This window comes from Puntigrus tetrazona, chromosome 17 (assembly GCF_018831695.1).
Source record: "Puntigrus tetrazona isolate hp1 chromosome 17, ASM1883169v1, whole genome shotgun sequence".
NCBI lineage: Eukaryota > Metazoa > Chordata > Actinopteri > Cypriniformes > Cyprinidae > Puntigrus > Puntigrus tetrazona.
Window position 1 is genome coordinate 12,894,813 of NC_056715.1, and position 24,614 is coordinate 12,919,426.

The following is a 24,614-nucleotide window of genomic DNA, read 5'->3' on the forward strand; positions in this document are numbered from 1 at the left end:
TGGATGATGGTGGTGGAGCTGTTAGAAGATCAGGCTGAGCGATCAAAAGCTCAGGTCTCAATCACAGACAGACAGCTATTGGCTCCCATCAGATTAGAAGAAGATGGTCATTAGGAGGGGAGACAGGTCAAAGACTATCTGAAGCTTTTATGGTCTATAAAAGCAACAAACTCAGCTTAGTGAGCGTGCTCAAAGGTCATGGGAATTGCTCATTGTTTATATGGACAAATGCGCGTTTAGAAGCATTAAACTTTTTTTGTTCAATGCAAAGACAAAAACATTTGCAAATGTAAGCCACGTTTTTTTATTTTAAAAAAAATGTATGAATTTCATTGCATTTAATACAATTTCAAGTGGCATCTGTAAACAGACTTTTCCCTAGACTCACTTTTTAGTGACGTTTTTGCTCCTGAAAAGTCAGGCTTAGTGAAAATGGCAATGAAAAATTCATGCATGGTCAGTAAAATGTTTTGAAAACTGTGATACATTTTCCTGATTTTTTTTCCTGAGAAAGTTCAAAAGAACATCATGCATTTGAAATATATACAAAAATAACATAATAAATGTCACTTTTGATCAATTTCATAGGTACATTATTTTTTTTTACTTTTAAATGGTGTTCTGTTTCCTTCAAGTTCATCCAGACGTCCTACAGACACACGTTCAAATTTCTGAACAGTATATCTGATGTCTTGTTATTAAAACCTTTTCTTTTTTCAAATAAAAGCCACTTGATGTGATATTGTGCTACACTGCAAAGAAATTCATACATTATTAGTTGTGGTTCGTGTGTACTAATACGTTCTGTGTGTATTTTTCATGGTTGTTTTTGATGGTCATGCATTTTAATGAGCATGAATTTTCTAGGAATTTCCCTCTTGTACACATGCACACACATAAACGTGTACAAAAATGCTTTTTCCCAGAGAGCCCCAGGGCAGAATTCCCAGCAAAAGTTAACAGGCAAATTCCGAGTCCAGGCTGAATGAAATTCCCATGTCATGTCGTGTTCTCTACTAGTCGTCCAACCATCCCCCTCCTTCTCCTTCTTTTCCAGACTCCCTCCCTCCCTCCCTCTTTCTCTCTCTCTCTCTCTCTCTCTCTCTCAATCTCGCAGACCTCCCTCTTTCCCTTTCTTTCATACTCACTGCTCTCCAGAGTTCCACTCTGACTCGTCTGTGTCCGTCAATGTGGTGAATATTTCTGCCTCCTGCCTTCTCCGTGTCACATTCCAGCTTCCAGGGCACAGCTTCTTCCTGACATGGGTTATAAAGAGAAGCAGAGCTCCAGTATGCATCCGCACACGGCGTTATGATCACCTTTTACCTCCAGTGACTTCTTTGAATAAGCAAACAGACTCTCAGGAGAATTTAACTTTTCCTTTTCTTCCTTCCTTCTTTGAGTTTTTTTTTTTTGCATACAGACTCACTTACACAGAAAGCTAACGTACAAACAGTGGAATACTCAAGTAAAAGAGTTTTATGGCTTCAGCTCAGATGTGTGTGCATGGACAAGAGAGAGGACAGAATACATTGGGTGAGTTTGAGCGCAACTAAATGATGATCGTGTTGTCATTGTGATTGTGGATTAACAGTTACTCAAACTAAATTAAATGTTACACCTATTAAATATATACTACTATATAATTATATCATATATATTTTTTGATTTTATTCTAAAACTGCTTCACAAGTCCTTCTGCTTGCTTTAAAGTTTTCAATAACCCAGTTTTCACAAGAAGACTGTAAACGGTGTATTGATTAACTACAACTGTAATAAGAAATATATATATATATATATATATATATATATATATATATATATATATATATATATATATATATATATATAAATAGTCAGAAGCAAGGTTGTCCTCAGCACAGTTCTCCTGTTTCTGGTCATATATACAGACATGATATAACCTTAGCAGTCTACCCTATTAATATGGGTTGAAAGCTCACTAGGAAGATAATTTATGGAAGATGTAATTGCACAACACACCAATTTCCTAACTGCAGATCTTTTTTTGTGCCAGGTTGTGTATACATCACAGGTGTATATTAGACTGAAAGTCAGTTCATCAGTCTCAGGTGGGGGGTTCGTGAGTGAGCGCCATGTTGAAGTTGAAAGGGAACACCTTTGCTCTCTGTGTTAAATAAAAGCTGTTGAATGACTCTCAGGGGTTCTGGACTCTGTTTGAACAACAGCACGCTCGCAGGATTTCCTTTAACACTTCACATTAGATTGATGTCTTTCTCTGCTCGGGAGGGCTGAACAGGGTCAACATTGTCCCTCGAGCACAACCAGGCACCCACTGAGACCGAAACAAAACCTAAATGTTAATTATGGCTGTTTGTAGATACTTCGTACAATTACCTAAGCAATTAAAACAAGTCTAGGGCGGGTTTTTGATTAAAACTTTACGAGTGTCAAGTGTTAAAGGTTCAGCTCAGTACAGTTTGTTCGCACGTAATGTATCATGCATTAACAATAAACAGCATCACTTATTAATGTAGGCTAATGTACAAACATAATATTGATGATTGTTAATTCGTGAGTATTCATAGTATATTAGCCAGTGCTAATTTCAACACATTGAAATTTTATAAACGTATTAATATATATATATATATATATATATATATATATATATATATTATTTTTTTTTTTATTTAAATGCTGTAGTAAAAGTAATTATACTTTCAGCTACTAAGTTAAGATAGTATCTGTTGATAATCTGAATTAGTATTAAGACAGAATTTTCATGTAAACACACAACTGCAGGCCCAGATGGCTCAATCTGGATGTTTAGCATTATATTCTTATCTAACAGGAGATTCTCTGTGCTGGTCACCGGAGTCATTAGAGAGGAAGTCATTCCTCCTATTTTATACCTCTGTCCTCAAATACACAAAGACCTCTATGTCTAAACCATAATTGAACTATTAGCTAATAGCTACCTAGCCAATTGTTAGAACGTGACGTCCTTGTGGCCTCAGACCTTATGACTAGAAACAATACTTTCACTCACCTTTAGAGTTTGCTTGGTGTCGCCTGCTCTGGTTCTCGAGGGTCTCTAATAGAAGGACCAGATGTTGGTAGGACTTCCTGCCACTCTAGTGGTCTCAGACAGCTGCTTTGTGTCAGCTCCTGTCCCGTTCCTAGAGCAGTAACTGTGGGGCCAGTGGCCCTGAACACACACTGGGCGGCATTGTTTAGTGAAACAGGGTGGACACACAGGATTCAAACAGGTCTGAGTTGAAGTGCGTTTAGTGACCAGTGACTTCTAACTGAATGGTCATGTTGTTCCAGACCTGTATGACTTTTGTTCTCCTGTGGAAACAAAAAATGGAGATATTTAGTAGAATGTTCTTGCAGCTCTTTTCTGTTCATTGTGAAATACACTTACAGTAAATATAGGGTCTGTCCAGATCCATAAAAGAAAAAAAGTACTCTATAATTCCTAAAAAGTACTTGAAAAATGTTATATTTCATCACCAGCATGTTATATTTTTAGATATTTTCTGATATTTCCTGTTGTTGTTTTTTCATTTTTTAGCTGTTCTCCAAACTTAATTTAATATTTTCCCTGTTGGTTTGGCTGGTTAAAGTCACTATCCAATGTTATAATATAATTCAACAAAGTGGAAAAAAAGCCTGCTGTCAGTATGAATCAGGCTCAATAATACACAGGACTCTGGCAAGGAGCAGAGTGGTATTTTATGAGCCCCTATGCCATTAAACTCAAGGATTTGCCTATGTTTTGTATGAGATATGTGTTTTATGCCACACCACGGCTGGCCTATCGCATGCCTTCATGATTCAGCATACAGCAGCTCTGCCAATGGGCTGCAGTTAAGCAATTAAAAAGAAAACAAGAACAAGTGGCTATGGTTAAAAAGAAAAACGTAGGAACAAACCAAAAACAATGGGCCTTTGTGTTGTCTTTTTTAAGGTTTACGTCATTTTAAAACAAGCCTGCCTCAAAACCTCAATGTCTTGCTTACCATTTTCAAGTGTTTTAATATATGATGTGATTTCAAGCTTTTCTTTCTCTTTGGAGTGTTACAAGCTGTCATAGCATGCATAGATAAGATCCCTAAAGTTGCTAAAGTCTCAAAAACAAAAAGATATTCTTTATAAAGTTTGTGATTCCAGACCCCCCTAAAACACCTCGTTTAACCACGCCCCCACTTCTCTACATCACTGAGTGAGTTTATTTTCAAAACACAGCCGTGTTTACGCAAAAAAAGAAGGTGGAGCTATTATACTCACAGCCTGTAAGTACCTAGCTTTTCATATTTCAAGGATTTGCCGCTTGTTGTTTGTCGTTTCTCTGATTACAAATGCAGACATGATAATGTTTACGAGGCGCAATGCAATGCAACACATATAAAGACATTATAAGCCATTACAACCACTTTATATCCCCACTGGATGCAACAAATGCTTTGTTTATGAAGGGTTTAATTGATTTTGTGTCATTGCACCAGAACAGGGCATCACAATACGGTCAAGGGCGTAACATTTCTGAAATTTTAATCCAAAATGTTTGCATTTTAAAAAATAAATACCACCTCATGTTGTCTCGATAACTTTTGCACACTGTTTCCAAAACAAATATGTGTTAAACAAACAAAAATATAAAGCATTTTTAGAATTAAAGAATGTACAGGTTGGAGGTGCACCTTTTCTGCTACACCACAAAGCAGCTGTATGCATCAGAGCGAAAGTTCAAATGTGTCGTTGCACACATGCAGCAAGCACAAATAATACAGCACTTAACTGATAAGTAATTGATGCATTGCAAAGTGTAGACAGACAGCTTTGTTGATCATATTGGTTTTATTTGCTTCTGACAGGACTTCCAGCTTGCGTCGGGTGTGAAGTCAGCACGCACATTACAATTTTGAAGGCATTTCATAGCTTCAGACCTCATTAATTAAAGTAGTTCAAATAAAAACTTCATTTAATTGTGTTCTGTGGGAGAAATTCATATGGGGTTTCATGAGCTTGTGTGGTGAACAGGATCAGCGTAATAAGACCCCAAATGCTTTTAACAGTTCTGTGGCGGTGGCAGCCAGGACGTCTAATCTGTATTAGAAACTGATCGTAGTTTCTGTTCAAGCTTGATCTCGCATAAATATGGTAATACTTAGCATCTGTCCACAAAGACCGTTTCTTTCCTAGTGAAACAGATTGGTTAATGTCTGATGTCAACAGAGCTGACTCTTTGACCTATAATTATGAAGAAGCTAATTGTTTAATTCTGAGCCAGGTGCACGTCGCCTCTAGCAGGTCAACTGCAACAGTTCAGATGTTCGCAGCTAACCATCGCTACTACACAACAGATTCCTTTTCTTTCAGAATGGAGATTATTTCACGCACAGTGTAGCAAGTGACGGTTGTTTTAATTGGTTGGGGTTCTTTTCAAGGATAACCAACATGTTGGCAACTAACATGTTTTCTTAGATTTTGATAATAAATAAAATTACAAATCAGGTGTTCAAATAGCCCTCTCAGACGCCCGATCAAAGAGGATACTGTGTAGCACGCGCGCTACGATAGTAAGAGGACTGGCTGAATGTTTGTTTATCCTGTGGGGTCTGCTCTGAATGTGTGTGCATGCGCTTCGATGTTCGTGTGATCTGTCAGTAAGAGCATAATCTGGCCTCCGGCTTGCTTACGTGGTAAAGCTAGGTCTGTGTTCTCAGAGACAGGACTTTTGTGAAGGACAGTGGAACGGTACGAAGCTTAGAAGGTATACATTATTACTTCGGGACAGATGAAAATATATTCATTGTGTGAGAAATTGTGAGATGCAATCTTAATTCATTACAACAACTTATTAAAACCAGGGAGTGAATAAATGTGGCCATGTTTTAATAAAAAGATGGAAATCAGTTAGTAGAATGTTGCCGTCATTTACAAAAATGGTGGTGCTTATTTAACTTAAATGAGAAAATTAAATTGAAGAATTCTTCATTTGTGGGAACAATAATTCATATCCGTACTTTAGTGTGAGTATTATTAGTATTTTAAATGTAAGCGTCACCATTACTTTTTTTAAACGTTTTCTTTTATTTATTTATTTTCACTTGCAGACAACATGGCTCAATAGCCTCTGGTTATATGTTTGCGGATGAACTACTTATTTTATGCCCATATGGGGGTTGTGCATTTGAAGAATAATTGGCCATAACCCCAAACTCAAAGAAGCATTGACTTGAAGATAGGATTCAACTGGCAATGTTGTGCCAAAATACACAGAGCCGTACAAACATAGAACACACACGCACCGCCATCCCTCAGGACCGGTTTGAACACAGTTCTCCACTAAAGTGCTCAAAAAAAGAGGCGATTCTACTAAAAAAAAAATCTCTTTAGTCAAAAGCTTCGTTCTGTTTCCAGGAAGCCAGCCCTAAATGAACTCATCATGTTTTCTTGCTTTTACAGCAAAAACCAGCAGCATGTTAAACACGGCTCTCCTAAGCACCCACTTTTCTCTCATAGTGGTTATGGGTCAAAGGAAGTGATGCTAAATCAGTACAAAAGGGCAACATCCTTCAACAGCCCTCTGTTTTCCATCCAGCTAAATCTCTCATCGTGACAATAAACAGTTAAACGTGGCAATATAAAAACAGCTCTGAAAAGAAAACGTCTATAGCGAGATCAAATAATAGTAGCGTTCTGTCCGTCTCTCTTCTTTTCTAGGCAGCTGAGGTATGGAAAAGCTTTAGTTTCCCATCTGTGTGGGGTTAAGTACATTTAGGTCCTCCAGCTCCGCTGTTCTGCTTCACTGAGCTAACAGAGGCTGAGTTGGAGAGAGCTGAGACTGGCCCTGCATTCTGAAACCTAATATTAGAGAAGAAAAAAGCAAGGGAAAAAAAAAAAAGAAAAGGAAAAAAAAAACAAGGCAGAGAGGAAGTGTAGCATTAAGACCGGCGAATGAATCTGCCCAGAGTCATGTTTTGTGATTATAATGAGGGTGAAGCGGTGTGGCGCAGGCAAATGAGAGTCAAATAAATCATGGCCGTATTTAGGAACTTAGGTCCTAACATGAAATACTGATTTAATTTCGTTTTAGTTTCTGGTATTTTTCAGCTACGTTTTTGAAGGTCGAATCTCCAAAAGACCCTTTACATTTGAAATCGGACTTTTGTTACGCGGGTATTTTTGCTTTGCATATGCAAGGGTACTTCTGAAAGTTGACAAGTGCTAATATACACAAAAATTATTATATTTTATATATAAAATAATTATTTTAGTAAAATTAACCAAAATACTAATCAAGTGATCTTTAGAGTGACAATGTCCATCCAATAAATCTTACAATAATCACAAGAAACATTTTTATATATTAATATTTCGGAATTTTATTAAAAATAGTACTACTGAAATCTCAAGATTTATTAAGTTAGTAAATTATGGAGCTTTATATGTATAAAGTGAACAATATAGTTTGGAAATACATATTTCCATAAAATAAATTCTATATAATATATAATTCCTGTCTATAAAACTTATGCCATTCATGAGATTTAAGGTCAATACTTTTCCTTATAAAAGCCATCAAAAACAATTCATACCAGAAAACACCTTTTATTTATCCTTTAGTTACAGAAAATGTACCAAGCATTCTGTTTATTTAACGACAGTGTCTCTGTAAATGTGCACTTCAGTTTAGTCTAACCCATGCGGGCTCATAGTGGATTAGGTGAAGTGAATTATTAGGCAAAGTCAAATGTGTGTGTTGGATTATGTGATCAGACATAGACATTTTGAGCATTCATGTGTGCCGTCTCTCCTAATCTTCCTTTATGAGGTGTGAGAAGATTGAGTGGTTTGTGATTACAACCGACTCTGGATAGGATCAAAAAAATTGAACGATCGTTCAAAAAACGGTCATTAGTGGCGGGAATTCAGCTGTCTGATGAAATGTTCACCCACTCATTATACTTCGTAGCAAAGACAAGACTAGTTGAGGGATTCCTTTGTCTTATTGCCATACCTCTTATATAGCAGAGCTCCATTTTGTCATCGCTTCTGATCAGAAACAGCTGTTGGAAAACTGTATGTTGTCCTCTATTTTTAAACATTTCCTCTAAAAATAGAAATCTGAAACTCCCTAACGAATCTTTTTTCGCGAGGACTAGTTTAATGTCTTTCTCCTAAAAAAACAATGAGCAATTCCCTCTGCTCTTTCATTTCTCTGCCGGATCTCATAAGTTCATGATAAACAGACCCCGGCGAGAGGACATATTTTTATAAGGCCACTTCATAAGGACAATAAGAGGCTCCCTCTGATATTTAGGGATTTAAATGGCCTTGCACTTGTACGCAGTTTGTATCCCAGTCCTCTGATGAAAAAGTTTATGCAATGTTTTTTTTTTTCCACAAGATGTGGTCTGTTTCTGTTTATTTTCATGCTGAAAGAAAAGTTTGTAGGAAACTCTCTCTCTCTTTAACACGTGGAGAAGCAGGACTTTTTTAACCGATTCCAATAAAGTTTAGTATAGTATAAATGTCTTTTTCCAGTAGTATAAAAGTCATACATGTTTGCATTGAAGATGAGTAAATGATCATTTTTTGGGGGTGAGCTATTCCTTTAAGTAATTAAAAAAATGCACCTGCTTCCCGCTCCACCTGTTTGTTTGTTCTTGAGGAATAGACACGGATAGCGTAGGAAAATGCCTGGCCAGCTAAAAGTGACCTGCTTGGTCAACAAAGCTTTGCAGCAAGCTGGATGGCATGCTTGTGGGAGGTCTAGTTGACATTGACTCATTTTAACCCTGCCTGTGAATACTAATGACAGCAGTTGTGAGCCCATTATTGTCTCAACTTAAATATCATGTTATAGTTGAGAAACAGGTGCTCGGGGTTCCTGTTAAAACTATTAGAGCCTGCACAAGTAAAATAAGTTATTTGTGACTACGCGAGAGCTGAAATGAGAGAACAGCCACGCTGCTTGACATGTTCAGCGAGGAACGGCATAATTTTAAAGCGACTCGTTTGCTTGGCGTCTATTTGCGAAGTCAAATGAAAGAGCATTGGCTCATGCCAGCTTTGAAGCTCAGGTTTGGCTCTGTGTCTGATTAAAGCCAGGCTCCGTTGGTCAAGGCCCTGAAATACTACTGGCTGCTGGCTTCAATAAAGCCCGGCCAAAAATGAGTTGCCACTTTCCTCTCTTGATTGCGGTACATAAGGGTGGTTCCATCTGGAGGACAATGGTGAAAGCTCTCTCAAAGTATTTGTACGGACAATTCTAAGAAAACATAGTGGCAATTCATTCACGAATTATGGGTCCCGTGACCAAGATTCATACAAACGATTTATGATGAACGCATTTAGGCATTTCAACAAATAATTAGGAGGCATGTGCTGAAAAATAGATGCAGAACTTTCTTTCAGTGACTTACTAATGTTTACACTGAATCGTTTGCGGCCAAATCTGTCACAGATAGATCATAGCAGAGACACGATTTCAGTCATATGTAATTTAATTTAATAATACTTAAAGAAATAGTTCATTTACAATAACAATTAGCTACAAATGTACTCACCCTCAGGCCATCCAAGTTGTAGAAGAGTTTGTTTCTTGATCATAACAGATTTGAAGAAGTGCAACATCACTTGCTCACCAGTAGATCCTCTGCAATGAATGGGTGCCGTCAGAATTAGAGTTAAACAGCTGATAAAAACATCGCAAAAATCCACACACAGTTCAGTCCGTCATTTAATGTCTTGTGAAGAGAAAAGCTGCATGTTTGTAAGAAAGAAAATCCATCAAAATGTTTGATTTTTTTTACTAAAATATGCGTTTCTCAATCCATAATATTGATTTCTCTAGTAAAAAGTTGTCTTGATTGAATCAGGACAGAAATACGCACAAGCAAACACTGTTTTGCTGATCATTTACTCACCACCATGCCATTCAAAATGTTTATGTCTTTTTTTCATCAGTCAAAAAGAAATTAAGGTTTGTGAGGATATAGATATAGATATATATAGATATATGTATATTTCCTCAATGTGATTTTAATTGGCTCTAGTTTCAGTGCACCTTTAATGGGCTCTGTGTGATCCTAGCCCCGAAAAATATGTGTCTTATCTACTGAAACAGTCTACTGAAAAAAAAACAAAAACAAAAAACTTTAACAACAAATACCTCACACATTACGTAATCGTTGCAAAATGCATGTGTGGTTATCTCTTTGTCTGTGTGCTCCGGTTCAAGAAGGTAAGGTAGGGTAAAAAAAAAACTAATCTCATTTTCTCCTCCAACTTCAAAATGGTCTGAAATCATTGTTTTACTTTTTGTGTAAAGCGAGTTTGACTTTGCTTTGTAAACACTGGGTCATTTCTATTATTTTTTCTTTTCTTTTTTTTACGTTTCACTAGATAAGACCCTTTTTTTCTTAGCTGGGAGTGTGTAGTCATTTGAAGAAAACGATAATGCTAAATTTCCCCTTGCTTTTGTTTCATCTCTCATTAATTAATATGCTCAGAAAACGTTGTGCCGTGTAAAACTTTATTTACAGTCAGTAAAACTGACGTAATTATCCTTCTGAAGTTTTAAGATTAAATTCCAGGCCTCTTTTAGCCTTCTATTGATATTGGAAGAAGTTAAGCGATTTAGATCTATTTTAATATGATGACAGGATACGACCCAAGAGATTTCTGTGGGAAAGAAGGACTTGTCCTGGAAAAAGTCCAGTGCAGTTTCCAAAAACATGAAAAGATATGAACCAGAAGAACAACACTTTAGACATATTCTGTTTTCCAACCACAAAAACAGCCCAAATTACAGATACAGGTCCACGGATAATGATTTTTAAACTGTAAGTGTGAATAATTGTAAAGGAATGCTCACTGACTATTCATCTCTCAATATAATGCTCTCATATCCCGATATGATTCATCCGTGCAAGTTCGTGTCCTTATTTATTTGTAGTTTACGCACAGTGGCTTTCAAATAGTCAGTTAATTGGCCTGGCTCAGCCGAACGCCATACAACCTAAACACACGCTTTAGTTTTTTCTGTCTAGTTAGGGAGGGTTTTGGTCTTGACTAATCACTGTGGTCGAACGGAGGAGTGCGTGTACCGGAAAAGGACTCATAGTGATACTGTGTGATGTACGATCTCTGACACACGCACAAACACGGGAACGCAGACCGGGAAAGGGAGTTTTTCCACTCAAGGTCTTATCGAAACACTGAGGGGGCTGCTCTGTTATATAGATCATTATGACTCATACAGTAGCCCTTCGTTTATTTTTTTTCCTTTGTTTCGTCCATCAGTTCTGAAGAGCCGAAGGGAGGATGCTGAAGTTTCTTTCTCGTTTCGTCTTACTTTTGTTCTCTTTTCTCTGCAGTGTGAGATCGCAAATGTGGACCACAATGCATCGACGCACTCCAGGTAAGGCTAAATTCATGGTGTTGATCGGGGGGAAAATGAATGACTGATTGAAGTCACGAAATCAGCAGATTAAGCATTAGTAATAGTAATTCATTCATGCTGCTGTAATTCTTGTGAGAGAGTATAAACATTTCACTTTGTGAAAGGTTATGAGGATGCCTCGCACAGAGGCTCCACGGTGTTTTGAGTATTTACAACCGAAAATACTGTTTATACCTCAAATTATGGTGCAGAGCCTGGGAGAGATTCATAATTATAAGACAGTAATGAGGGTGAATGTAGAGCGTCGTAACGTAAGACTGCACAGAAGAATAGACTCAACAGTTAAATGGGATTTGGAAAGCTTGCTAAAAGATACTTTTTTTTTTTTTAGATATATGGTACGAAATAAGGTTTTTAGATTTAAAGCGAAATTTTAAACAAGCTATTTGCTATTGATTTTAAGGCTAGCAATTTGTGCAGTATTAATATTATATTAATGTTATCGTAACATACAGAACAAGACAAAAGCGTATAACAAACGTTAAAATAAAGACAAACATTCAACGCCGATAAGGATAGGAAATAGAGGATCGTGTGACCGAAGTAATGGCTAATAAAAATGTTATTGTTCATAAATATATTTTAAATTCAATCGTAGGCCACGCGTTAATTATTTCAATCAAATAAATTCTCCTCTGACGTCCTCTGATAATGTTAAGGGCACAGGCATGTGTTTTTAACATTGCCAATGTGTACCTATACTTGCTGGAAGTGCCTCTAGTCTAATTCCTCATTTACACTAAAGAGGAGCCCGTCTTCCTCGAAGTGAGACAGACCGAGACTGCATTCCATTACACCTACGTGAATGACTGGCCCTCGGTGCCATCCACCTTCAGCCCAGACTACTGCTCAAAACATCTGACCACTTCAAGCTTTCGCTTCATCCTGCTTCACCGATTCTACGTCGTTTGCGCTCAGAATTTTTTTCTTCTTCTTGCGATGAAAGACAAAACCCAGCCAATATGTCCTGGCAATTTGGCAGTAACTTCCTGTTAAACTTTCCCCCGATGCCTAGAAGTGGTTTTACAAGCAGGAGAGAGAATGACAAAATGTCAGGGGCAGGATGGCATTCTATAATTAATTCTTTATGCAAGGTTATAATTTCTATTACGATTGTCTCAGCTGCAATCGTCAATCATCCCGTCAAGTCAATAATAATGCATACGTTTGGATCTGAATGTTTTTTTTGTCTGATCTTGTGTGACAGCTTGATGGGCAGAAATTAAACTTTAGGTTGTTGCTAATGTCTGTGGTTGCACGGCAAGATGTAGCATTATTCTGCTGTTCGGAAATTTCCAGTCTGTCTGTAAAAATAGTTTTCTCTGCACATGAGGTTACGGTACAGCCTAAATGTAGGGAGAAATCCCAATATAATTACACTCTTTAAAACAACATCATTATAAGCTACGGTTCAGCGCTTCTCTTTATAGGGATTTAAAAAAATGAAGGTGGGTTCAGACTGGTTTTAACTTGCGGTCTCTCCCTCTTTCACTTTCTTTCAGTACCGCACTATAAGTGATCCAGAGAGTGTCTGTGGATGAAATGGTTACAGCTTTCCTCAATGAAAGGCAAGCCGCTACGGAGGAGATGGCTTTAGTAAGCAATGCGCTGGCTGCTTACTCCTTCATAGCAGGTAAAAACAGGTTTGGTGCCCTAACAGCCCCATAACTATACCCTGTACTAAAGCTGGGTGATTAATTCAATTTTACTTTCTATTACAAATTTGTCTTCTAACAGTCATCAATAAAGCTGTTCTTTTACATGTTTTTCTGAACAATACTAATCATTAGTTAAATATTGTTTTTAATTATTAATTTAAAAAAAATGGAACAAGCTTTTAATGTTATGAATTTTCAAGTAAAAATTTTTTATATATATATTATATATTTTAATATATACTATATATATATATATATATATATATATATATATATATATATATATATATATATATATATTTAAACCTTACTTTCTACTTTGTTTCATTTTTATTAGTTTTTATAGTTTTCTTTATATTTATTATATTTAAAGTAAAAGGATATCCACTGTGATGAAGAGGGGAAGAAAGGTTTAATTATTGTCTGAAATTAATGTCAGTGAGTAGTCTGTGTTAAATAATCATGATCTCAATTTAATCAAAATAATCATAATTTTGCCAGAATTGAGTAGCCTTACTGTACATGCTTAAAAACTTTGGGTTGCCCAACTTTACATATACACACACATTAATATAAATGTATAAAATCCAACAACAAAAAAACAAACACTAAAGTGGCTTGTGCAAATGATCAATTATTATGCTATAAACAAATTATTATAACCAGGGGCCTACTTTGTATTTCTTTAGTGGTCCAATACAAGCTGTTACTTACCTTCTGAACTGTTGCAGATCACCCGGAACGGGCGGCGCTGTATTTCGTGTGTGGAGTGTGTTTGGGACTGGTCTTGACTCTCATCGCGCTAGTGGTGCAGATCTCCTGTCGAACCGACTGCAAAACGCAGCAGGCTGCCAAGAAGCCCGGCAAGACCGCAGAGAGCACCAGCGACACGAGCGACAGCGACTCGGACTGGGACAACAGCTCCGACCTGTCGGCGCGCCGCCACCGGCGCTTTGAACGGACGCTCGGTAACGTGTTCACCTCGGCGGAGGAGCTGGAGCGCGCGCAGAGACTAGAGGAGCGCGAGCGCATCATCCGGGAGATCTGGATGAATGGACAGCCGGACATGCCGGCCACGCGCAGCCTCAACCGCTACTATTGAAGTCTTCGGGGGAACGTTATACAATAGCTATTACAAATATTTGGGATGCAGTAAGGGACTGAAATATGGGGAAAGCCAACACTCGCGGTACGTTTTGGAGCATTTCCTCTGGTGGCACCGGCACTACAAGTGAAGCAATCGTGATTTTGAAGGTGCACTCGGTACATTTTTAGTTTATGTTGCGCTGATGGTCGTTTTGCACTAAAGACACATACTGACACCTGGTGGCGTGGATGAAAAAGCAACGTTTTGGGGTGCGTTCATGTAAATTGGGACCCTTTTGCCATTGAGATTGAGTAATTAACTCTAATAAGTTCTTATTAAGTGATTGTTGACTTCTAACATTTTTTTTTTAAATCGCTGTTCATTTCACTTTTTTGTGTAAAACTTTAACGAGGGAAAATTACCGAGTGCACCTTTTAATTGAGAATTCACACTGACATGCAAAACAGGAGGAAGAAAAAATAACACGCTTGAGCTTTGGATATGCTTGACTTGAAATACTGTATTTTTGAGTTAGAATGAATTTCGACTGAAATTAGGTTTGGCCACGTTGACGTTGGACGATTCAGACACCTCGAGACGTCATTCTTTAGTTGGCTATCTTTTTTTTGTATTATTATTTAAGCAAAATGTCTTTCTGTTACAAACACTTTTATTATACTAAAGCTTTGTCGTGGAGCTCAGGGTTTTCATGGCCTCCGTGAAGGATTTTTCTTCATTTGTCATAGTTTGTCAGCTGACAAAACAAAATGATGGTCTGTGCCTTCATTTTATAAAAAAATTCACTGTAAAACTGAAAAGATACTGGAAATCCTATAGATGCTTTTTCCTAAAGGGCCAGTGCGGCTTTTCATTCTTACAGTGTATGCCTTCTTCAAGCAAGTATTAATTATGCATGAAAGACAATCACCTCTGTTTGTACTAGATTTTTCACAGGATAGTTTCACAGGATCAATTTTCTACAAGGTGCTATAGTGAAAGTCCATCCGTGCGCGAGCACAGTTTAGTCCAACTTTATGGTCCAGAAGTGTCAGATATATCAGATACGTTCCTGTCCTTATTTCACCCTTTGGTGTAAAACACATGCGGCATTTTAATAATGTAAGCAAGAGGCTCACATGGTTCCACTGTCTCATTCCACACTCATTCAGTGTCAGTGTTTCAACGATAACTTAATTTCATATAAATATATGGATTATTAGAAATCAGTTTGCATTTGGTTGTCTTTTAATATGGTTGTGTTGAATGTGTATGAAGTAATGTGCCAAAAGTTTGTCTGTGGATAAAGTCACTCTTTCCATAAAATAAAAACAAATATGTAAAACATTTGTTTATGCCCTGATTCTGAACGTGTCTTTGCACAAAACATAATCGAGTGCAATTGTGCCCTCTGCTGCGTGATCTGATGAACAGCTGCTATGACAGAATCATAAACATTTTAAAAGACATTTATTCCCATCTGATGGCATGCAGACAAATAGATAGGCAGCATAAATATAAAGAAATCAAAGACCATCTAAATTAGCGCTAAATGGTACGTGCGTTATATTAGTACACTTTTAAGTGTTTGAAGAGTTCTAAAAAGTGTAAATGCTGAATGTTTATTACAAATATTTTATTATTATTTTGACAGTGATTTCTACAATTATTTTTTTAAAAACATTATATATAAATATAAACAACTGTTATAAAATACAAAGTGTTCCCTTTGGATAAAATTGAGGTCAAATTATACTAAATATAAAAAAAATTAGATATATATATACTGTATATATCATAAAAATGTATCAAACAATATGAAAAAAAGAGCAGCAAGTAAAATATGTCAATGTAACTTACAGTAAATGTAAACCAATTTTAATTCACTGAGCTTATAGCTAATGGTACCAAACTGCAGATACAGATAACTTCCAGCTTATAGTGGTTATAATTGCTAACAACAAACCAGTTTCTACAGGTTTAATTAAAATAAATGAAATATTTTTAAAGACCACTTAAAACAAAGTAAAAGGATTAAACTGAAAATTGCGATGTTCTTCCTCGGTATTTGTCTTATTCCCCCCAAAAAACAAGTTTTCGTACCCCACTGATAAATATTTGTTCTAGTTCACTTCATTTTGCAACATTGAAGACTAAATTTTTCATTTACATCTCAAGTAAATGAATCTTGATTAAAGTTTGTTTAGACATTTGTATTGGAAAACAAAATGCAGAGAAAGATTTAGATTTTTTTGCAAATTACGCAACATATTCCCACGATAATTTTTTTCTCTAATTTGAGGCCTTAAATTGTGCAAGAGAGTGAATTGTAAATCTTTAAGACCTGCAGAAATCTAGTAAACTGAATATTATTTACCAGCTTTATCCCAAATAAAACCTAGTATTAAAAATGTACCTGTCTTCTCACCGCTCCTAATCGAGGACTTGTACTCTGCAGTGTTTTGAAGTCTGGTATTGGAGTTGAGGTATAACATGGATTCCGGTTTAACAGCTGTCTGGCAGTGAGGTGCAGCTCAGCTCCATTCATAATAGGACTAATCACAGCCATGCTCTCTTTATCTAACATAGCCTCGCCGACGCTATCAGAGGAGTGCGGTTCTGCACTGAAGTAAACAGTGCTACTGCAGTCTGCGGGGCAGGTGTTATACACTCCCTTCTCTGGAGACTGTTGTCTCTCTTCAGCAACAGAAAATCCCTCACGGTTTGCAGCTGAATTTTTCGATTGTTCACCAGCTTCTACGTTTGGCTGCTTGCAGTCGCCCCCTCCAGAGTCATCATTCTCCAGGATGACCGAAAGCCCTCTGTCTCCATACATGCAGTAGATCTTGTCTGCGTTTCCAGTTTTGAGAGCCAGACGTATTAACATATGATGGTGGTGCCAGTTGCCCTCTAGAGGCTGAACAGAAGGGCCTCCTGCGTGCTTGTCAGGAGGAAAACCAGTTACTGAGAAAGTGCCGTGCTTGCTGGTGGAGGATCCGAGTGTTGTGTCCTTGCGGTCCACATCGGTTGCTGTTTCAATAGTCGTCAGGCTCATTTGGAGTCTTAGACTCTGGAGGATCTCCGTAGATTTTGGATGAAGAAATCGGTAGTAAAGAACAACAAATATCACACCTAGAAAGTAGAGAACAAAGCGAATGTAATTGGTTACTTCTGTAACCTTGTTTCCTTGAGATATGGGAGCGAGTACTGCGTCTGCTAAAGACACTATGGGAAAACTCCTTTCGTTTTTTATGGGAAAACGACCATCGGTTCATGCAGTGATAAGAAAACGAACCAATGGTTCAGCAGAGGTGATGCACGAACCTGGCCTGTCGACTGTAGTTGTGCAAATGTTATAGCACAGAACGCATTATTTGTTCCTGTGTCTCAGGGACGGAGGTTACGGAAGTAACCAATACAATCCCTATCGACACTGAACTGAACACTCGTACTGCGTCCGCTAAAGATGCTATAGGAACACAGTTCAATCACGCCATGCTAATAATAGAAGGACAATCAAATAATGAAAGTGAACAGCCACCTCACAAATTTCTGTTAGGGAAATACCTGTAGACCACGCCCATAACAAGGCTGAACATATGGACATATAGCCTCTAGTTGAATGGGCTCTTACTACGATGGGAAATTGCAGGCTGAAAGAAAAGTAGGCTAGCATGATAGTTTCAACAACCCACTTATGGTCAACATAAGCTTTCGATGCCCTGACTGGGCAAAGGGGGTAAAACCTTAATCTCCCCCTGTGGGAGGTAGTGCTCATAAAGACACCACCTACGCTCTGAAGGGTGTGGAGAGCACCTTAGGCACATAGACAAGCGGTGGTTACAGGAGGACTTCAGAGTCATTAGTCCTCTCATAAAATGGACAACGAGATCGACTTTGTCCACAGACTGTCCTGTAATAAGATTATGCGAGGCCACTTTGGCCGGCAAATAAATGTTTAGAGAGGACGGGGAGCGGCCCCTGTCCAAACAGATCTTGCAGGAATGATAGTATAACAGATACATCGCATGAAGTTGGGCTTTCTCCTTGGATAGCACACCAAATAGAAAAAACAGACCATTATAGCATGTAGACTCGTCTCGTTGACAGAGCTCTAGCTTGTAAAATGGTATCTAGGATGCACTCGAAAAGGCAGACAGGCTCCCGTCGAGGGGCCATACATGAAGATACCTGATGACCTGAGGGATCAGAGAGGTCGGGGGAAATGGTCAAAGGAGGATGCTGCCAAATCGTCTGGGGATGGAGGGACCACACATTTGAGGGAACCTTGCTCCAAGACAGCATGTCTGCTCTCTGGTTCAGTTCGGCAGGAATCACTCGTACTGAGCCGAGGTTCAACTAAGCCCATTCTAGGAGGCAAGATGTAGGGGGCGAGAGAAATCCTGAAGGATGTAAACTGAGTGAGGGACACGGCACGCTCCATCGAGATCCATGCTCTCATGCATGTGGAGTCTATTACCGTCCCCAGGATCGTTACAAGTTCCTTTATCTGACCTTGCTAGAACAAGCCAGTTGTCTAGATAATTGAGGACGTGAACTCCCATCTACCCCAGAGGGGAGAGCGCCGCATCCATACACTTCAAAAAGTGCAAGGAGCCATGGAGAGCCGAAGGGTAGGACAGTGTATTGATGGAATCTTGAACATCCCAGCTGACTCCCTTTGACAAGTGCATTCCAGATGATTAAATAACAGCATGCGCATGCTCTGCTCACTCAAGTCTCCACTAACTAGGGGATAAGGATGATCACTTTTATGATTTGGAAAATGGCCGTGAATCGTACAATACACAATATGCGAATCGTTACACCTCCTAGTTAAGAGGAAAAATTGAGTTTTCCCATAGCATCTTTAGTAGATGCAGTATAAGTGAAGGGCTGAACTATATTTGTAATGTTACATTAGACTACATCCGATTTGTTGATTGTTGTTTATAACAATATATAGCAACAATATATATAGCAAACTGATTCTTAGATGATATTATTAATTGATCAGTATCTATATATTTAATATATAGTATATTTAATTGTGCATACTTATTTTCCTTGCCTTCATCGAACAGCAATGATTTCATGACACTGTTAAATGGATAGTTCACCCAAATATTTAAATTCTGTCATTAATTACTCACCCTCATGTCCTTCCAAACCCTTAAGACCTTTGTTCATCTTCAGAAAACAAATAAAGATATTTTTGATGAAATTCAAAAGCTTTCTGACCCTGCACAGACAGCAACAAAAACAACAAGAACCAGAAAGGTCATAAGGACATTGATAAAATAGTCCATGTGACTTCAGTGGTTATAATGTTATAAAGACTTTTTGTGTTCAAAATAAACTTAATAAATTCAACAATTTGTTCTCTTTCATGTCAGTTATTCACATGGACTATTTTAATGCTGTCCTTACTACCTTTCTGAACCTTGAACATGCCAGGTCCATTGCTTTCTCAAATCTCATTAAAAATATCTTAATTTGTGTTCTGAAGATAAATGGAAGAACATAAGGTTGAACTAACCCTTTAAATATAATTATAAGTCAATTTCAGAACAAATATCCTTTTTAAGACATTACATTATAATCAGTATATATAATCATAATAATAGATTAATTTGAAAATGGAGTTTGTTACAGATTCAAAATTACGTAACAAAAACTTTAACCAAACTAACATTTTAATCATGGGGGGGTCATGAGTTTTCATATCTAATATTAATTGAAATAATACTGTTAAATTAAAATATTATACCTATTAACCAGCAATTCATGTGACCATGTGAATAATGTGTAACATCTATCAATAAAATCTATCAGTAAAAATATCTGTAGTCTGATTAAGAGTTTTAAAATTACATGTACTGTAATTGGTCGCCACCCAGCACTGATTATAATATAGTTATCCACTTGTTAATTAAATTTTTTTCGCTTTTAATTTAAATTTATTTAGGCATTTTTATATTAGTGTATTCATTACCGATAAGGAAGCTGCATAAGACATTCAGAGGAACACTCATGTTGTTCCACGAAATCCCGCTGAGCGAGTCTGACGCCAGAAGCAGAAGGAATGTGTTCTCCAGCAACATTAGCTACAACACAGATAAAAGCTCTGGGTCAGTAATCTGTACGTTAATACATACATACATATACATATATATATATATATATATATATATATAGAGAGAGAGAGAGAGAGAGAGAAAATCTTAAAAATATTTTTAAAGTAATTATTTAGTAATAATAAAATGACTGAAACTCAAAGAAATAAACACTATTAAAGTTTATAAATAATAATACAAAAGCACTGCAGTGCAGAGACACCAACCAAATAGAATCCAGTCATGCGGTACCGAGAGGGCCCATCTTTAACGTTAAGAAAGAAGAAAATGTGCATTGCCCCTAAGATAAAGTTGAAGAGCCGCCAGGAAGCACGGTTAATGCAGATGTCTGTCTGCTGGGACACTTGCCAGAATGTCATAATGAGCCAGTGGAAACCTGAGCAGGGTTTTAAAAAGACAACCACAAAGAAGCCATTTATTAACAAGTCATCCCTTTCCAGGTAAGAGTTGAGCAATGACAAATTACTTAAAAGCACTCATGGCTGTCACGCAAACTAACTGTGAAAGCTTTTGTGCGTGCAGGATACGTCTACACAAAAACACGTAGCTTGACTCACCCGTGACTCCACAGGACCACCAGTGAAACACACTGCAGAAGAACATGAGGCTGGCCACCCTGGCACCCAGCATGCCTCCTCTCCATATGAGCTGGCACAGCATCGAAGCGGGAGTCATGTGCAAGTGACCGGGACGGAGCAGAAAGCATGAGCGACTATACAGGACCAGCGACCAGGACACATTCAGCAGGCTCAGCCCGACACATAAGACCACTGTAAAAAAGTTTTTAAAAAATGCAGGGAACAGTTTCAGGCTGCTATGTTTTTGCAGGTTTACCCAAATATGTATAAAAAGGCTAGAAATTTACCCTCAGATCATCCAAGATTTAGATGAGTTTGCTCCTTCATCGAAAAATTTAGCATTAAATCACTTGCTCACCAGTGCTCATCCTCTGCAGTGAATGGGTGCCATCAGAATATGAGAAATGATAAAAACATAAGTACTCCACATAACTCCATCAATTAATATTTTCTAAAGTGAAAAGCTTCATTATTAAGGCATTTTTGGATAAAACACCAATCCATAATCTATAACAACGTTCCCTTCAGTGAAAACATCCCTCCCGTTTCACTCACTCTCGCATCAGAATTCGAACATTATTTGATTAAATGGTGTTGTGTGCATTATTGCGATGTTTTTATCAGCTGTTTGGACTCTCATTTTGACGGCACCCATTCACTGCAGAGGATACATTAGAGAGCAAGTCACATAATGCTGTAATTTCTCTGAATCTGTTCCGATGAAGAAACAAACTCATCCGCGTCTTGAAGTGCCAGAGGGTGAGTACAAGTTAAGCAAATTTTTTTTTTTGTGTGAACTTTACGTATTGTGCACAGCAAGAGCGACAGATTCACAATTGCACTGTAGAGTCTTGTGTTACCATAATAACATTTAGAAAAGCACAACAAAACTTTTTTATTGCTCAGTGGCTCGCTCAATCATAGTCACCACTTTATTACTTCCACAGAAAACTGTTGACGTAACACTAGTTCTGTTCTGTGCCAGCAGGAAGCTGTGTACCTGGTGAGAGAAAGCCAGGGTGAAGGGTGAATAAACTGTAGGTCTGCAGTAGACTTTGAGGCAGGCTGAGAGTCAGGGCCTCGATCAGTAACAGAGCAGACACATCAGCCTGCTGCATTAATAACGCACCGAACCTAACCTGCCCGGCCTGAGGCTTCATGCAGCACCATAACCTGCAAACATAACAACAGAAACATTTCAAAAACAAGTAGCCTATTCTAAGATACATAACATCACTGAGCGAAACCTGCACTGGTTATATTTCATGTTTTATTATGTTTCTGATTTAAAATGTAGTTAAATCGTAAAATAATATATCAAATTTAAAATAGCCTAACCAAAATATAATATATTTAATATATACATATATTAAATACATACAAAAAACCACATAATTTACTCCTGTGTTGGCAAAGTTACATTTACATCAGTATTAAAGTATTAAAGTCTTAAGTCATCAGTATTAAATGATCCTTCGGAAATCATTCTAATATCCTGATTTGTACTAAATATTTTTTGTGGAATTTAAGATACATTTTTTTCCACAATTTCTTGATGAATATATATATATATATTTTAAAATTATGATAATAAATAATGAATATGTATATGACACAATTCTATGTAACAGAATAAACTTAACTTTTAATCAATTTAATGTACCGTATATTTTTATATATTTCTTTAAGATGTTTTACATTGTGACATTTTAATGACTTTGGAGACAAATGCGACCTGGATTCACTCAATCATACATCACTGTCATTATAATGCACAGTAATTCGGAGCAGTTTTCCCCCTCATTTTCTGTAACAGAGTTAAAACTAGTGCTTTTAAATTATTAATTACATCCAGAACTATTTTATATGTGTATGTACTGTGTGTGGTGTGTATATATATATATATATATATATATATATATATATATATATATATATATATATATATATATATATATATATATATACATGCATTTATAGATTTAGATAGATTCCTATATTTTATATTAGATATAAATGCATTTAATAGATAAAAATAACATTTTAAAAATAACTTTTCTTAAATATATCTATGCGTTATATATTATATACATTAAATATACACAGTATGCAAACCTATTTTATGTAATATGTCATGTAAACCTTTATTTAGGACTAACTAAAACGGTTCTAAATGATAGGATGTTTTCGACCTGTGATAGATGCCCAGATGCAGACAGTGCACAAGGAGAAGCGAGGGCTTGGATGGTTCTGCATCAGCGATGTACCACTTGAGACTGAGCAGCTGAACAAGCGTGAGAGGCAGACACAGAGCCAGGGTCAGCCAGGCCAGCAGCTCCTGTCCCGTCCAGAGGTAGTGAGTAAAGCAAAGTGCCACTGAAGACATAAACAACAGGTCTGTCAAACAACGGAGTCTATTTTCAACAGCAACACTGAATAACGGCGCTGTTGTTTTCTGTACGGCTGCTTACAGCTTATTTCATTATCTATGAACCTTACAGAGTTATTGAACTAAATCAACCCTGACTGACTTTTGGCTGTAAAGTTTGTAAACTTGCTTTTTTTCTGTAGAGAATATTTTTTATTTAATTTAGATGAAGCTGTAAAACAGTTTCTTCTTGCATCAAACAGCTTTGAAAGCATTTAATCTTTAATCATCTTTATTTGTCATATTGGTGTGATTGCACCGCAAAAAAGGCTAATGATATAACATATAACACTTATAATAGAAACATTTAAATAGATGAATGGTGTTTAACGCATAATGCGTGCATAATGAGACTTTGACAAATTAATCAAAATTAATGCACAAATTAATAATGTAACGAACTGTGAAGTATTCTATAATTTAATACAATTATTTTTGGATCTGTGTCAGCGTCCCCGCTCTTTCTTCTCGGTGTGTGTGTGTGTGTGTGTCTAATGTAAAGCATCTGTGTGACAGGACACGCCCCCCGCTCTCCATTCATGAAAAAGGCGCTCAAACGCTATAAAACCATAGCTGCAATAACGTGCAATGACTAAACGGAACAAACAGGCAAAACCAGATTCACGTGCCGATGCAGTTGGCAGAATATGCTCAATAAGCACCCACGGCGGTCTGGAAAGGACGAACGATTCGTCGGGAAACAACTTACGTGCCGCTTTCTCCGATAAAGCAATGACTCCCGAAAAAGAGTAGAGGCAGACGTGACTCCATGTGATCGCACTTCCCTTTCGATTCTGCATCGTTGCATTAACGAGTCGTGTTTTAGTGGTGTGTGGTGCGGGTCTTCGGGGACAGTGAGTCTGTGCTCGCTTTGTGAGGGGTGTCTCGGGTTTTGGAGGTTGCCGCTCAATGTGACGTCACGCGGCGAGCGATATTACAGTTGAACGAAAAGTAAGTTAAAGCATTGAAATTAACCCAATGCTGTATCGCTTTTTTTATTTGTATTAAAAAAACAAATAATAAAACCTGAATGTTTTTTAATGATATCTATTTTGCTTTGTTTGGTGTATTAAATACTTGCATTTCATTTCTTTCTTTTTAATTGTATTTATATTATTATTATTATTATTATTATTATTATTATTATTATTATTATTATTATGGCCTGCTATCTGCAATACATTCTGTATGAAATGAAACAATAAAAAAAAGCCCCGTTTATGCCGTTTATCTGGGATTCACGGTAACCTAAATATAAGCTTAAATTA

General features: G+C 37.3%; 2 protein-coding genes across 2 annotated transcripts; one reads left to right on the plus strand and one right to left on the minus strand.

Moving 5' to 3' along the window:
• The first annotated feature begins 1,176 nt into the window (after nucleotides 1-1,176).
• eva1a (eva-1 homolog A (C. elegans)) lies at nucleotides 1,177-15,550 on the plus strand. The gene is made up of 4 exons (XM_043263758.1): nucleotides 1,177-1,536; nucleotides 11,376-11,419; nucleotides 12,964-13,094; nucleotides 13,851-15,550. Exons 3-4 carry the CDS (start codon nucleotides 13,004-13,006, stop codon nucleotides 14,219-14,221), a joined length of 462 nt encoding a protein of 153 aa, XP_043119693.1. The 5' UTR covers nucleotides 1,177-1,536; nucleotides 11,376-11,419; nucleotides 12,964-13,003; the 3' UTR covers nucleotides 14,222-15,550.
• A 208-nt stretch (nucleotides 15,551-15,758) lies between these two features.
• xkr5b (XK related 5b) lies at nucleotides 15,759-24,294 on the minus strand. The gene is made up of 7 exons (XM_043262737.1): nucleotides 24,056-24,294; nucleotides 23,111-23,294; nucleotides 21,919-22,091; nucleotides 20,898-21,110; nucleotides 20,547-20,716; nucleotides 20,199-20,310; nucleotides 15,759-17,335 (listed from the first exon to the last, which is right to left on the minus strand). The coding sequence occupies exons 1-7, from the start codon at nucleotides 24,144-24,146 to the stop codon at nucleotides 16,608-16,610; spliced, it is 1,671 nt and encodes a 556-aa protein (XP_043118672.1). The 5' UTR covers nucleotides 24,147-24,294; the 3' UTR covers nucleotides 15,759-16,607.
• Between the last annotated feature and the right edge of the window lie 320 nt (nucleotides 24,295-24,614).